The sequence below is a fragment of the Rhinopithecus bieti genome, unplaced genomic scaffold (genome assembly GCF_001698545.2).
Source record: "Rhinopithecus bieti isolate Rb0 unplaced genomic scaffold, ASM169854v2 scaffold_11966, whole genome shotgun sequence".
NCBI classification, from domain to species: Eukaryota; Metazoa; Chordata; class Mammalia; order Primates; family Cercopithecidae; genus Rhinopithecus; species Rhinopithecus bieti.
In genome coordinates, this window is record NW_016807254.1 from 1,986,011 (window position 1) to 1,998,806 (window position 12,796).

The 12,796-nt window shown below is 45.7% G+C and overlaps 1 protein-coding gene across 1 annotated transcript in view; it reads left to right on the plus strand.

Annotated features, from left to right (window-relative positions):
• Positions 1–12,796, plus strand: part of CAPSL (calcyphosine like) — a 36,979-nt gene that overhangs the window by 12,745 nt on the left and 11,438 nt on the right. The window contains exon 2 of the mRNA XM_017880708.1: positions 10,719–10,855. Coding sequence (XP_017736197.1) covers positions 10,719–10,855 — 137 coding nt within the window. The remainder of the gene's footprint in view (positions 1–10,718; positions 10,856–12,796) is intronic.

Below are 12,796 nucleotides of genomic sequence, written 5' to 3' on the forward strand. Positions count from 1 at the left end.
TTTGGTAGATCTTCCTCCATCCCTCTATTTTGAGCCTATGTGTGTCTCTGCATGTGAGATGGGTCTCCTAGATACAGCAAATTGATGGATCTTGACTCTTTATTCAATTTTGCCAGCCTGTGTCTTTTAATTGGAGCATTTAGTCCATTTACGTTTAAGGTTAATATTGTTATGTGTGAACTTGATCCTGTCATTATGATGTTAGCTGGTTATTTTGCTCATTAGTTGATGCAGTTTCTTCCTAGCATTGATGGTCTTTACAATTTGGCATGTTTTTGCAGTGGCTGGTTCCTGTTATTCCTTTCCATGTTTAGTGCTTCCTTCAGGAGCTCTTGTAGCGCAGGACTGGTGGTGACAAAATCTCACAGCATTTGCTTGTCTGTAAAGGATTTTATTTGTCCTTCACTTATGAAACTTAGTTTGGCTGGATATGAAATTCTGGGTTGAAAATTCTTTTCTTTAAGAATGTTGAATATTGGCCCCCACTCTCTTCTGGCTTGTAGAGTTTCTTCTGAGAGATCCGCTGTTAGTCTGATGGGCTTCCCTTTGTGGGTAACCCGACCTTTCTCTCTGGCTGCCCTTAAGATTTTTTCCTTCATTTCAACTTTGGTGAATCTGACAATTTTGTGTCTTAGAGTTGCTCTTCTCAAGGAACGTCTTTGTGGCGTTCTCTGTGTTTCCTGAATTTGAATGTTGGCCTGCCTTGCTAGGTTGGGGAAGTTCTCCTGGATAATATCCTGCAGAGTGTTTTCCAACTTGGTTCCATTTCCCCCATCACTTTCAGGTACACCAACCAGACATAGATTTGTTCTTTTCACATAATCCCATATTTCTTGGAGGCTTTGTTCATTTCTTTTTACTCTTTTTTCTCTAAACTTCTCTTCCCGTTTCATTTCATTCATTTCATCTTCAATCACTGATACCCTTTCTTCCAGTTGATCGAGTCAGTTACTGAAGCTTGTGCATTTGTCACGTAGCTCTTGTGTCATGGTTTTCATCTCTATCAGTTCGTTTAAGGACTTCTCTACATTGGTTTTTCTAGTTAGCCATTCATCAAATCTTTTTCCAAGGTTTTTAGTTTCTTTGCACTGGGTTCGTAATTCCTCCTTTAGCTTGGAGAAGTTTGATTATCTGAAGTCTTCTCTCAACTCATCAAAGTCATTCTCCATCCAGTTTTGTTCTGTTGCTGGCAAGGACCTGCGTTCTGTTGGAGGGTGAGAGTCTCTCTGATTTTTAGAATTTCTGGCTTTTCCATACTGCTTTTTCCCCATCTTTGTGGTTTTATCTACCTTTGGTTTTTGATGATGCTGACGTACAGATGGGGTTTTGATGTGGATGTCCTTTCTCTTTGTTATTTTTCCTTCTAACAGTCAGGACCTTCAGCTGCAGGTCTGTTGGAGTTTGCTCAAGGTCCACTCCAGACCCTGTTTGCCTGGGTATCAGCAGCGGAGGCTGCAGAAGAGTAAATATTACTGAACAGCAAATGTTGCTGTCTGATCGTTCCTCTGGAAGCTTTGTCTCAGAGGTGTACCCGGCCGTGTGAGGTGTGAGGTGTCAGTCTGCCGCTAGTGGGGAATGTCTCCCACTAGGCTACTCGGGGGTCAGGGACCCACTTGAGCAGACAGTCTGTCCATTCTCAGATCTCAAACTGCGTGCTGGGAAAACGACTACTCTCTTCAAAGCTACATCTGCAGAGGTTTCTGCTGTCTTTTGTTTGACTATGCCCTGTCCCCAGAGGTCAAGTCTACAGAGGCAGGCAGGTCTCCTTGAGTTGTGGTGGGTTGCACCCAGTTTGAGCTCCACCTGGTTTGGCCACTTTGTTTACCTACTTAAACCTCAGCAATGGCAGATGCCCCTCCCTGAGCCTCGCTGCTGCCTTGCAGTTAGATCTCAGACTGCTGTGCTAGCAATGAGGGAGGCTCCATGGGTGTGGGACCCTCCGAGCCAGGCACGGGATATAATCTCCTGGTGTTCCATTTGCTAAGACCCTTGGTAAAGCACAGTATTAGGGTGGGAGTGACCCAATTTTCCAGGTGTTGTGTGTCATGGCTTCTGTTGGCTAGGAAAGGGAATTCCTTTCCCCCTTGTGCTTCCCGGGTGAGGTGATGCCTCGCCCTGCTTTGGCTCTTGCTCGTTGGGCTGCACCCACTGTCCTGCACCCACTCTCTGACACGCCCCAGTGAGATGAACTCGGTACCTCAGTTGGAAACGCAGAAATCACCCGTCTTCCGTGTCGCTCACGCTGGTAGCTGGAGGCTGGAGCTGTTCCTATTCGTCTATGTTGGAGCCTAATCCCATACATCATTTTAATTAAAACCAACAGAGAAAAAAATAGCTGCTGCAAGAGGAAGAGGCTAAGTAAAACTTTTCATCTTAACCAGAAGGTATTTACACTGAGCCTTAATGACTTGAAAACCCAAGCAAGGACTTGAGATGGGAGAAGGGGTCATGTTTACGGACTGTGAGTAGCCCGGCTTTGCTCTGCATTGCCATCCTCACTTTCTGCTGGTATGAAATCCAGCAGCACTCCAAAGCATTCTTTTCCCTGAAGTTTTTCTTTTCCTGCATCTCTTATTTCAGGGACCTTCTCTGAGTCCCCAAAGCCATTAATCAGTTTTAAGCAATATCATGGTGTAGCTGTTGCATGAAGTGACTTAGAACTGTTTTCAAGGCTGGGCATGGTGGCTCACGCCCATAATCCCAGCACTGGGGGGCCAAGGTGGGCGGATCACAAGGTCAGGAGTTCGAGACCAGCCTGGCCAACATGTTGAAACCCTGTCTCTACTAAAAATACAAAAATTAGCTGGGCGTGGTGGCAAGCGCCTGTAATCCCAGTCACTTGGGGGGCTGAGGCAGGAGAATCACTTGAACCCAGGAGGCGGAGGTTGCAGTGAGCTGAGAACACACCACTGCACTCCAGTCTAGGGGACAGAGCAAGACTCTGTCTCAGGAGGAAAAAAAAAAAATTACCAAAACAACTGTTTTCAGCACTGGCTCTGCTACTCACTAGTGACACATTCTTAGACAAGTGACCTGGGTTCTTCAGGTCTCTGCTGACTTCCTGTAATAGGACAGCAGTATTTGATAGAATCCACCACATGAGGCAGTGTGTGGATGTATGTAAAGTCCTTAGCCAAGGGCTTGGCCCCCAGCATAGTTACAACTGTATTACTACATGTTCTCTTCATGCCTTTATATTGCCCTGTGTTGTGTTATAATAAGGCCCTACTCCTCTTACTAGAGGGTGACCTTGTAATTCCTATAGCTTATGTTCCCAAATTTAGGGATACATGAAAACCAACTAAAAACAATAAAATGCCCAGCCACAGCATCTACACCAAGAGAGTCTAATTTACTGCGCTTGGTGAGCGCTGTGGGCATCTTTGTTTTTCAACAGCACCCACAGTGGTCCCAGGTCTTTCTCTATTGCAGGGCTTCTCGACATCAGTACTGCGGACATCTCTGACTGGTAATTCTTTGTTGCCAGGGGCCATCTTGTGTATCTTGTGTAGGATGTATAGCAGCATCCCTGGCCTCCACCCATTAGATGCCAATACATTCTACCCTACTTCCATTGCAACAACCAAAAATGTCTTGCAGGAGGCATTATCAAATGTCTCCTGGGGGTTGGGGGGATTGTATCCAGTTGAGAAGCACTTCTCTATAATTATCACCTGAAGAGTTAGCACAGTGCCTTGCATAGCTAGTGGTGCTAAGGGCATGTTCAGTTGATTCAAACTCAAATGGGCTCCGTGAAGTAACTCTCACGAAGTCAATGACACTGACACACATTCTTGTCTGAGGCTTCTGTGTACTGCAAAAGCCACATACTCAAACTGTCAGAGTCTTCAATTTCAGTCTCTTTGGGAGGACATCACTATTTATTCATTTCCTAGCCACCTGCTAGGCTATACTCAACACCTAGTGCTATGGTTTGAATGTTTGAAATTCATGTTGAAACTGAATCTCCAATACAATAGTATTAAGTGGTGTGGTCTTTAGGAGTTGGTTAGGTCACAATGACTCCTCCCTCATGAATGAGATTAAGGTGTTTATAAAAGTGACTTTGCAAATTGTTCAGCCCTTTTTTGCCCTTCCGTCTCTTCTGCCATGTGAAGACACAGCATTTGTCCCCTCTGGAGGATCCCGAATTCAAGGCACCATCTTAACATCTTAAAGGCAGAGAGAATAGTTCTTGCCAGGCACCAAATCTGCTGATACCTTGATCGTGAACTTTCCAGCCTCCAAAACTATAAGAAAGAAATTTCTCTTGTTTATAAATTACTCAGTCTATGGTATTTTGTTCTAGCAGCACAACTGTACTAAGACATCTGAAATGCAATATATATTTCAGAAGGGCATTTTCTAAGGGGAAACTTATTGAGGAACTACGGGTTTTTGCCATCTACCACGTAGTAATAGCTAGTTTATTGAATGGACTAAAATCAGTGCAGATGGTTTAATTTTTTTTCATTAATTGCCTTCAGACATGGTCTGTTGTATCTCTCTTCTCATATTGGGATGATGTTTCAAGTATTGAAAGGTCCACTGAGTCCTAATCAAAATTTCAACCTTCTACTCAGTTTCCAAGTACAGAGAGAAAGAGCAAAAACCATATCAGGTTCCCCATCCCTATGGGGGACTAGTCTCAGTGCTCAGGATCAAGCCTGAGCTAGCAGAAATAGGAAATGTTTTGTCTTGGATGAGAATTTAAAAGAAGGCAAATGTTTTCCACCTTCTCGGAACTAGCTTGATGCCCTACAAGCCTCATCAGTAGCTGCTTACTGTATACATTTCTCCTTTCTTCTCTTCTCATGGTAGAATGTTTTAAAAAAACCTGGGGTTGCTACATGGAACCATTGTAGCAACCCCAGGTTTCTTGCTATTGAAAATAGCTAATGTACTTGCACAGGTATCTAACCATTACAGAAATGCCTACAAATGTTCACAAGGCAAAAATAAAGACATGGCTTGGTGTGGGGAAAACGGGCTCAACAGCATCAAGAGGTGGGACAGACGCTCGGAACAATTGGACTGCAGAGGGCTGCTGTTGTCACAGGGTTGGACCTGCAGGACTTCCTCAACAGGACAGCTTCCTCGCAGTACCTGCTGCTCCAAGCAGTGGGGTGCAAAAGAAGACTGTCCAGGAAACATATGGTCCAGCCATCACAACTGCACGTCCCTGTCAGCGGGGAAGCCTCCTTTTCCTCCTCAAACACATCTCGCCTCTGTCCCCTACACCACATTTGCTGTCCCTTTCTATTTATCTAATTCTGTCCCTCCCTCTCCACTTTAACACAGGTTAACCCTGCTCTTCTCTAAAGTTCATCTGAACTGACTAAACCTGCTTCAGTTCCCTTTCAAGGAACTATCCTTTCCCTGAAAAAGGAAAACCAGGAATGTACTGTCAGAGAAGTCAAAGGAGGGAGGGTTTCTTGAGGGTGAGGTGAGAAGTTTCCATTGGATTTTGCAACAAAGAGGATGTAAAAGCCTTTGTGCTTTATGATGTCTGGATCAATGATCTCTAGGGTTGCCTCTTTAGCAATAAGATCCCCTTCTGTGTTTGCAGGTAGTTGGCTGCAGATGGAGAGGAACAGAGAAAGAGGAAGAGAGAGAGAGATGTAATTCAGCTTACTGCCACCAGGGAGCACCAAAGACAAGTCAATAGATCCGGGCTCGGGCTAGAGCGGTTCCCTCTTCTAAGGGTCCACTTAAATCTGTCTCCGAACCTTATAGAGGGAACCGTGAGGATATAGACCCCACGCATTTTCCGCTTTCCACATCCTTCCTACAATAATTCGCAAAATCCAGGCCGACAGAGAGTTTGGCGTGGCAGTCGGTTGTGCACCGGGACAGTGAAATGAGACAGCCTTAATCGGACCACTGCTGCTGTGGCTCCACTGTGCCTCTGTCCCAAATCTCCAGGCTTCTGTGAATATCCTCCCTTGCCGCCAGCCATTGGAGGGTGGGGGTGGAGAGTGCAAGCAACAGCTCTGGATGCCAGCCCCGAGTCCGCCCTCTCCCTCAAACTGCAAGTTCTGCCACTGGCCATCTTGTATCTCTTCCTCTCTCTCCGTCCACACCGTCCAGGCAGCATAGCTGGGAACAACAGTCTCCCACTGGCTAGCCTGTCCCACCTTCCTATCCATTCTTTTCACTGTACAATGCAAACGGCCTTTCCCTTTTTAAGAAGACTTTGTGGTCTCCTGTTGCTCTCAGGACAAAATCCAAACCTCACCCTGACACCCCAGGCTCTTTGGGATCTGATGGCTGCCCGCCTGGTCAGTGTCATCTTTACCCCAAATTCCCCTTTCCCTGCTTCCTCCGAATCTCCACGACTGTTCATCTCCCCCTGCCACCCATACATCTATTCTCCAACCATACTGAAATACTTGTACTTTCCTAATTATATTGGTTTCTCTCTTACCTTGGTCTAACAGTTGGTACACCTGCTATCTAAAATATCCTTCTATCCCCACGTCCCCAGCCTCGATAACTACCCCCTTCCATTAGGATGAAAGCTCAGACATCACCTCCTCTGAGAGGTCCTCAAAAAGCCCCACTCCCAGGCCAGGTAAGCAGCCCTCCCTCTTGTGATTGCATCCTCCACTCAACCTCCAGGCTGTAAGCGTTGTCTTGGTCCCGCTTTCATACTACCCCTGGCACATTGCGTGGCGCTTCCTGAGCTCTTAGTAGACCTGCGTGGAAGGCAGACTGAACCGCACGCCTGGCCGGGGGACTGCGCAGACGCCTGAGAACACGTGGTGGCGCTGCGGCCAAGTGGGTCGGGAGTGCAACCTCTTCTCCGCCTTGCACAGGGATGCGCTCCGTTGTCACCACGCCGGATCTTTAAGGTTCAGACAGAGTCTTCTGCAGGCAGGGACATTTTGTGCACTGCTGTGAAGTCAGTAACATATGTTTGGGTACTGACTCTTGCCCTGGTGCCTGGCGCCTTTATTGAAACTTCAACGCTGAGGAGCTCCCTTCTTCACTTGAGATCTTGTGCAATCCTGCCTTTCTTAAAAGCCCCGGTGCTTAATAAACTTTATGTTTTCTGTTCTGCTTAAATATAGGAGATCAGGATTCAAACTAATGAAGACTCTAGGCTATTCAAGGGCTTGCTTCTCTGAATAATTCCTCACACTCCCACACTCTGTTCCTGCATAGTGCCTTGAAAAGAGTACACAATACAATTAGCTAGTGGTTGGTGAACTGGGTGATTCAATGATTAAAAAGGATGGTTACTATGGGCATTTCAAGTTTCATGGTAGGGTAGCAGGAGAGAATGGACTTTTTTTCCCCCTTGAATTTATTAAGGACTCCAGATAAAAACTGCCCACATCATCGCTGGGTAGGGTCAGCCACAAGGGGTGGGACAGCCTGGAGTACTGGGCTGGCTATTTCTTGCCTTCCTGGACTTGATCCCACTTTCCTATGAGAAAGCACCATCAAACTGTGCTTTGAGATTCTTACATTTTATTTCATAAACCACAAACATGATGAAGCAGAAAGAGCCCTGCTTGGGAATCAGAAGCCCTCTGTTTTGGTCTTGGCCAGGAACTTTTGAGCAAGTCACTTTGCCAACCCAAGCCTTCGTTTCCAAGTTTGCAAAATGAGGTTGCACCAGAGGATCTTCAAGGGTCATACAATCCTAACAGCGTGTGGATTACTGTGAGCCACGTTTCCGTGTGACTTGGGCAAGTTACCTGATTTCTCTACATCCTAATTTCTTTATCTGTGAAATACCGATAATAGTAGTAACTAGCTCATGGGCTTGTTTTACTTTTTTAACTTTTGCTAATTTACCAAGATGACTACGTGCCCAGCACACTTTAAAATTTATTTTTTGAATTGACAGATAAAGTTGTATTTACCTTGTATAACATGATGTTCTGAAGTATATATAATTGTGAAATGACTAAATCAAACTAATAACATCTGTGCATGGGTTTTATTTTATTTAGATGAATACACATAACATAAACTAGCAATTTTAAAGTGTATATTACATTCACAATGTTGACAAACCACCATCTATATCAAGTTCCAAAACATTTTTATTACCCTTGAAGGAAACTTTACATTCATTAAGCAGTCACTCCCCACTGGCCCTCTCACCCCATCCCCTTGCGACCACTAATTTGCTTTCTGTCTCTATGAATTTGCCTATTCTGAATATTTCACATAAATTAAATCGTACAATGTGTGACATTTTGGGTCTGGCTTCTTGTACTTAGCATAATGTGGCCAAGGTTTATCCACATTGTGGCATCTGTCCGTACTGTGTTCCTTTTTATGGCTGAAGAGTATTTCATTGTATGGCTACACGACAATTTGTTTATCCATTTATCCATAGATGGATGTTTGGTTTGTTTCTACCTTTTGGCTGTTGTGAATAATGCTGCTATAAACATGGGTATATGTGCATTGGTTTGAGTTCCTGTTTTCAGTTCAGCTCACGGGGTTGTTGTGGGAACTGGACACATGCTTACTACCTAGTCGGGGCATGGGGGCACCACTGATGCCTTTAATATTATTCTGAAGGTGTGCAAAGAGGGTCCTACTAGGGATCTGTCCCAGATCCAGGAGCCAGATCTCACTTTCTCTCCATGACTGGTTTTTAGTCTCTGTTTCTCTTCATTCTCACTTACTGTCATGGATAGCAGGGAAAAACCAGAACAAAATGAATAAGGTGGATAAGGTAGGGGAGATGTCATGGGAAATGAGAATGGGAGGTGTATGGCTGGGGACAACCATTGGGCAAGTATCATGAGCAACGTCGAGGGTCAGGAAATATGGTGGTGGTCCTGGGAAGGATCAAGACTCTGAGGTGGGTTTGGAGAATGAGAAGTGCGTGTTGTCGACACCTCTTCCTGCTTCTATAGGGGTTGGGGTGGGGATGGGGCACATGCCACTAGCAGAGTATGGTCAGGGCAAGGGAATGGCTCAGGCAAGGATGAGTAAGGCAGCAGGAGATGGCTAGATGAGTGAATTGGTGGTTTTGTCCATGACTCAGGATTCTGGCTGTCAATGAGGGGAGAGTTAGTGCTGAAGCTGGGAATGAGCTCTGGGAATTGTCAGCTTGAGGTCAGGTAACAAAATAGTAATAAGCAAACACCAGGTATTAGAAAGCTAAAGCTGCCAGGAAGGGCATGGTCTTGGCTGCAGGTGTCCCTGTTGGATGCGAATTGGAACATGCTCCTTGTTTGTGCCTAGCAAGCACGGAGATGGAAGTCTCTAAGAGCAGGGTGTGCCACCGTCTTGAGTTCCAGGGAACCTCTGCTTAGGTGCCAGAGGAAGCAGAGGAAGACTGTGTAGCTTTAGACAAAGCAAGTTTTTCCTAACGTGGAGTAAAGCAGCTGAGACCTAGACAGGTTTCATTCTTGACCCGAGGTTCAAGAGAACTGAAAGGAATTGCTCCCATCTTCACCCACATACTGGGAATCTGGATACAGGGCAAGAAGGTGGAATCCTGTATGTTGGCTCGGTTGAGACTGCAAGAAAGTGGCCATGTCAAGTGTGTGCATCCCTGAATTGTCTATTCTGGCCTCAGTTATTGACTTGATGAGATTCCCTTTCCCAAAAGTCAAATAAGGAGTACCCTGTGTAGGAGACCTTTCAGGGTGTATAGGAGAACAACAGTCTTGGCATAGATGAGGTTGTAAATCTGCAGGTTGCTCTCTTTGATGAAAATAATTCTGTCCTAATGTAGCACTTAGGGGAAGTGCCAGAATTTGACTAGGGAGGGAGCTTTGAAGCCAGGGCGGAACCACATTCTAATACTATTTTTTTTCCTGCACATTGCATGCTGTCCTTTGCACATCCATCAAGCCTCTTGCCTCTCATTCTTTTTATTTCACAACTCACAAGTAACTTCTAGAGCCTCCTGAGAGCCCCCATGAGAATTAGTGTTTTTTGAAGCTGGAATGGAATTTAAAGACCATCTTATCTAATCCTCCCATTTAACAGAGGAGGAAACACAGGCTGTGAGATTCACTCACAGGGAGGTTACCAGGCAGATGGGGGTGAGGAGTAGGGGGAGTTGTGGGGTGGGGATTGAAGAGTCAGGACTATAACTCAGGTCTCCAGGCTCCCAGCCCAGTGTTCTTCCCACTGTTGTGCAAACTTTGAGAGCTCATGTGTGGTTACAGGAGTTTGTACGTCCCTTGGGGACCACTCAGGAGACAGCACTTCACTGCACCCATCCTAAGAACCTTGTTAGGTGTTAGTGGACACTAACCTGTGAATCAAGGAGACCATACCCATTACTAGCAAGAATCATTAAGGATCAAGTGCTGAAAATCGCATTCAAGACAGAAGCAACAAAATCAGAGGAGAACATTAAATGTGAGGGTCAAGGGAATATGGAAAATTCCACATAAAATAATATGGCATATGAGGGTGGTTCAAAAAAGAGAGTATAGAGAAACTGGACTTCTTTTATGGATGGAGGAGGGCCTCAGAAAGATCACAGCATCTTGGGAAATGGTGATATATTTAAGATTATTGTCTGGGCTGGAGAAACCAGATGTCCTCAGGACTAGATAAGTAAGTTATAAATATGCCAGGCACACAGTTGGCATAGAGAAAAATGGGAAATTCTGAGAGGTTTCCTGACAGAGAAGGCTGCAGATTTCCTTCTCAGTGAGGTTGCTGTCACCCTGCCCAACCAGAGGCAGTGGCAAGGACTCTGCTAACATGCTACGGCTTCCCCTCAGATGGCAGGGACAGCACGCCATGACCGAGAGATGGCAATCCAGGCCAAGAAAAAGCTCACCACGGCCACCGACCCCATTGAAAGACTCCGACTGCAGTGCCTGGCCAGGGGCTCTGCTGGGATCAAAGGACTTGGCAGGTAGGACTCAGCTACACGTAGCAGGGAATGGAGTGGAAAGGAACGACTTGGCCAGGTGAGGCTAATGTTGGCCACGTGGTCTTGAGCAAGTCATTTCCTCCTAGGGCTCAGTTCCTTATTTGTAAAATGTGGCGTGTAGAAGAGTTGATCTATGAAGTCCCTCACAGTTTTTGAATCTTAGTCCCAGATTCAGCAAGACTCATATCTGCTACAAGACAGTGCAGCTCTGGGAAAATATGAAGTAAAGGGAGAAGCAGCATGTGCCCTGGCATGGAGATGCTTACCAGGACAAAGAGAGGAACTCTCTCTGCAGCTGTGATAATAAAGTCCAGGGTGGAAGAGGGAGGAAGGAACAGCCATTTAGCCCTAATTGCAGAATTTGGAGTCTTGCTCTCAGGCAATCATTTCTCCGTCACTTCGAGGGACACTGGCATTGCTTGTCAGATAACTGACCACTCACTGCCAATGAAGTTCTATCAGCTGGGTAGCTCCTGTTCTCCCACCCTCTGTCCTCTGAGTGTGAATAGTTTTAAGGACTGAGAAACCCAAGGGGAAAGAAGATTGTGAGCCTCCTGAGGGCAGGTCCTGTGTATCATAACAAACTCCATCAAGAGCCTGCCATGGGCCAGGCATTGGACACATCTCAGGGACCCTTGGGTGAACAAGGCTTCTTAAGCCCCCATGGAGGACTAAGACTATGGAGTATATGAGTGATCTAAATGTATCTCAGTGGTGTGAGAAGTTGTATATTAGAAAGTACAGGATGCCAATGGGAGGGAAATCCAGCCTTGCACCCAGATGATGCGGAAGGCTTCACTTCCAGCAAGGTACTGTGTGCCTGGGAGACAACTCTGAACAGTCCAAGTCTCAGACTAAGCCCAGCTCTGTCAGAAGGCCAGGCAGTGGGGATATGGACGCTGGTGGCCAGGCTGCCCCAGTCCAATGGGAAGACCAGTCCTCATGCCCTCAGTATTGTGTCACTTCAACCTCTACCCCGTTCATCATGGGTCCACATCATTGCCCTTAGTGCAAACCCTTGAGGAAGCCTCTCTTCCACTCTCTGGTTCACTCAGTGGAATCTCTCCTGCTGCCTGTGCTGTCTTCATCCCATACCCACGCTGCACACTGTGTCTCTACCAGCCTTTCCACTGGGAACCAGTCTACGGTGAACAGACACCATTCCATCCTAGGCCTTTTGCAGAATGTGCCGTCTGCCTGCCTTACTGACTTTGGCCTTCTCTAAGTACCTCCTAACTTGAGTGGAAGCTGCCCCTTCTCCTCCACTCCTACCTTAGGGTCAGTTGAAGACTAAATACTCTCTTTCAGTCTAACTCCAAATCCCAGGTCATATTCACCCCTTTGTTCGTTTATTTCTTTCCCATAAATCCTGTCTTAGAAGGGCATCTCTTCAGGTTAGACTCTGCCATCTTCCCACCCGCACAACATTTAGCATTCTGTGAAGTGTTGCCTCCTGGCACCATCTTTCCACCCTGTCTGGGTCTTTATCCTGACCAAGATCAAGGTGACTCTATCATTTATAACCTTGACACCTTCATTTTTTGACATGAAATTCTTGTGGTTTTCAACAGTATATGTTCTTTCTTAGTAATTTCCAATTGCCTTGTAAATGTAGATACTTCTCTAGTATCTAAATTTTTAAGATTCTTTTGCCAGTATCCTTAATTTATCAGACACCTTGGCTACTCCTAAGTTAGCACATCTCTACCCTGGCCCCTTGCCACATTCTTGGAATGATATCCGTTCCTGAGATACAAACTAATTTCACCATATATATATATGTGTGTGTGTGTGTGTGTGTGTGTGTGTGTGTGTGTGTGTGTATAAAATCAGGAAAGATATAGCTAATTAGCCAACTAACCAGTGAATATCTCTGTGTGGTTGTCTTAGTATCTAGTCCAAACAAAACAAAACAAAAAAAAA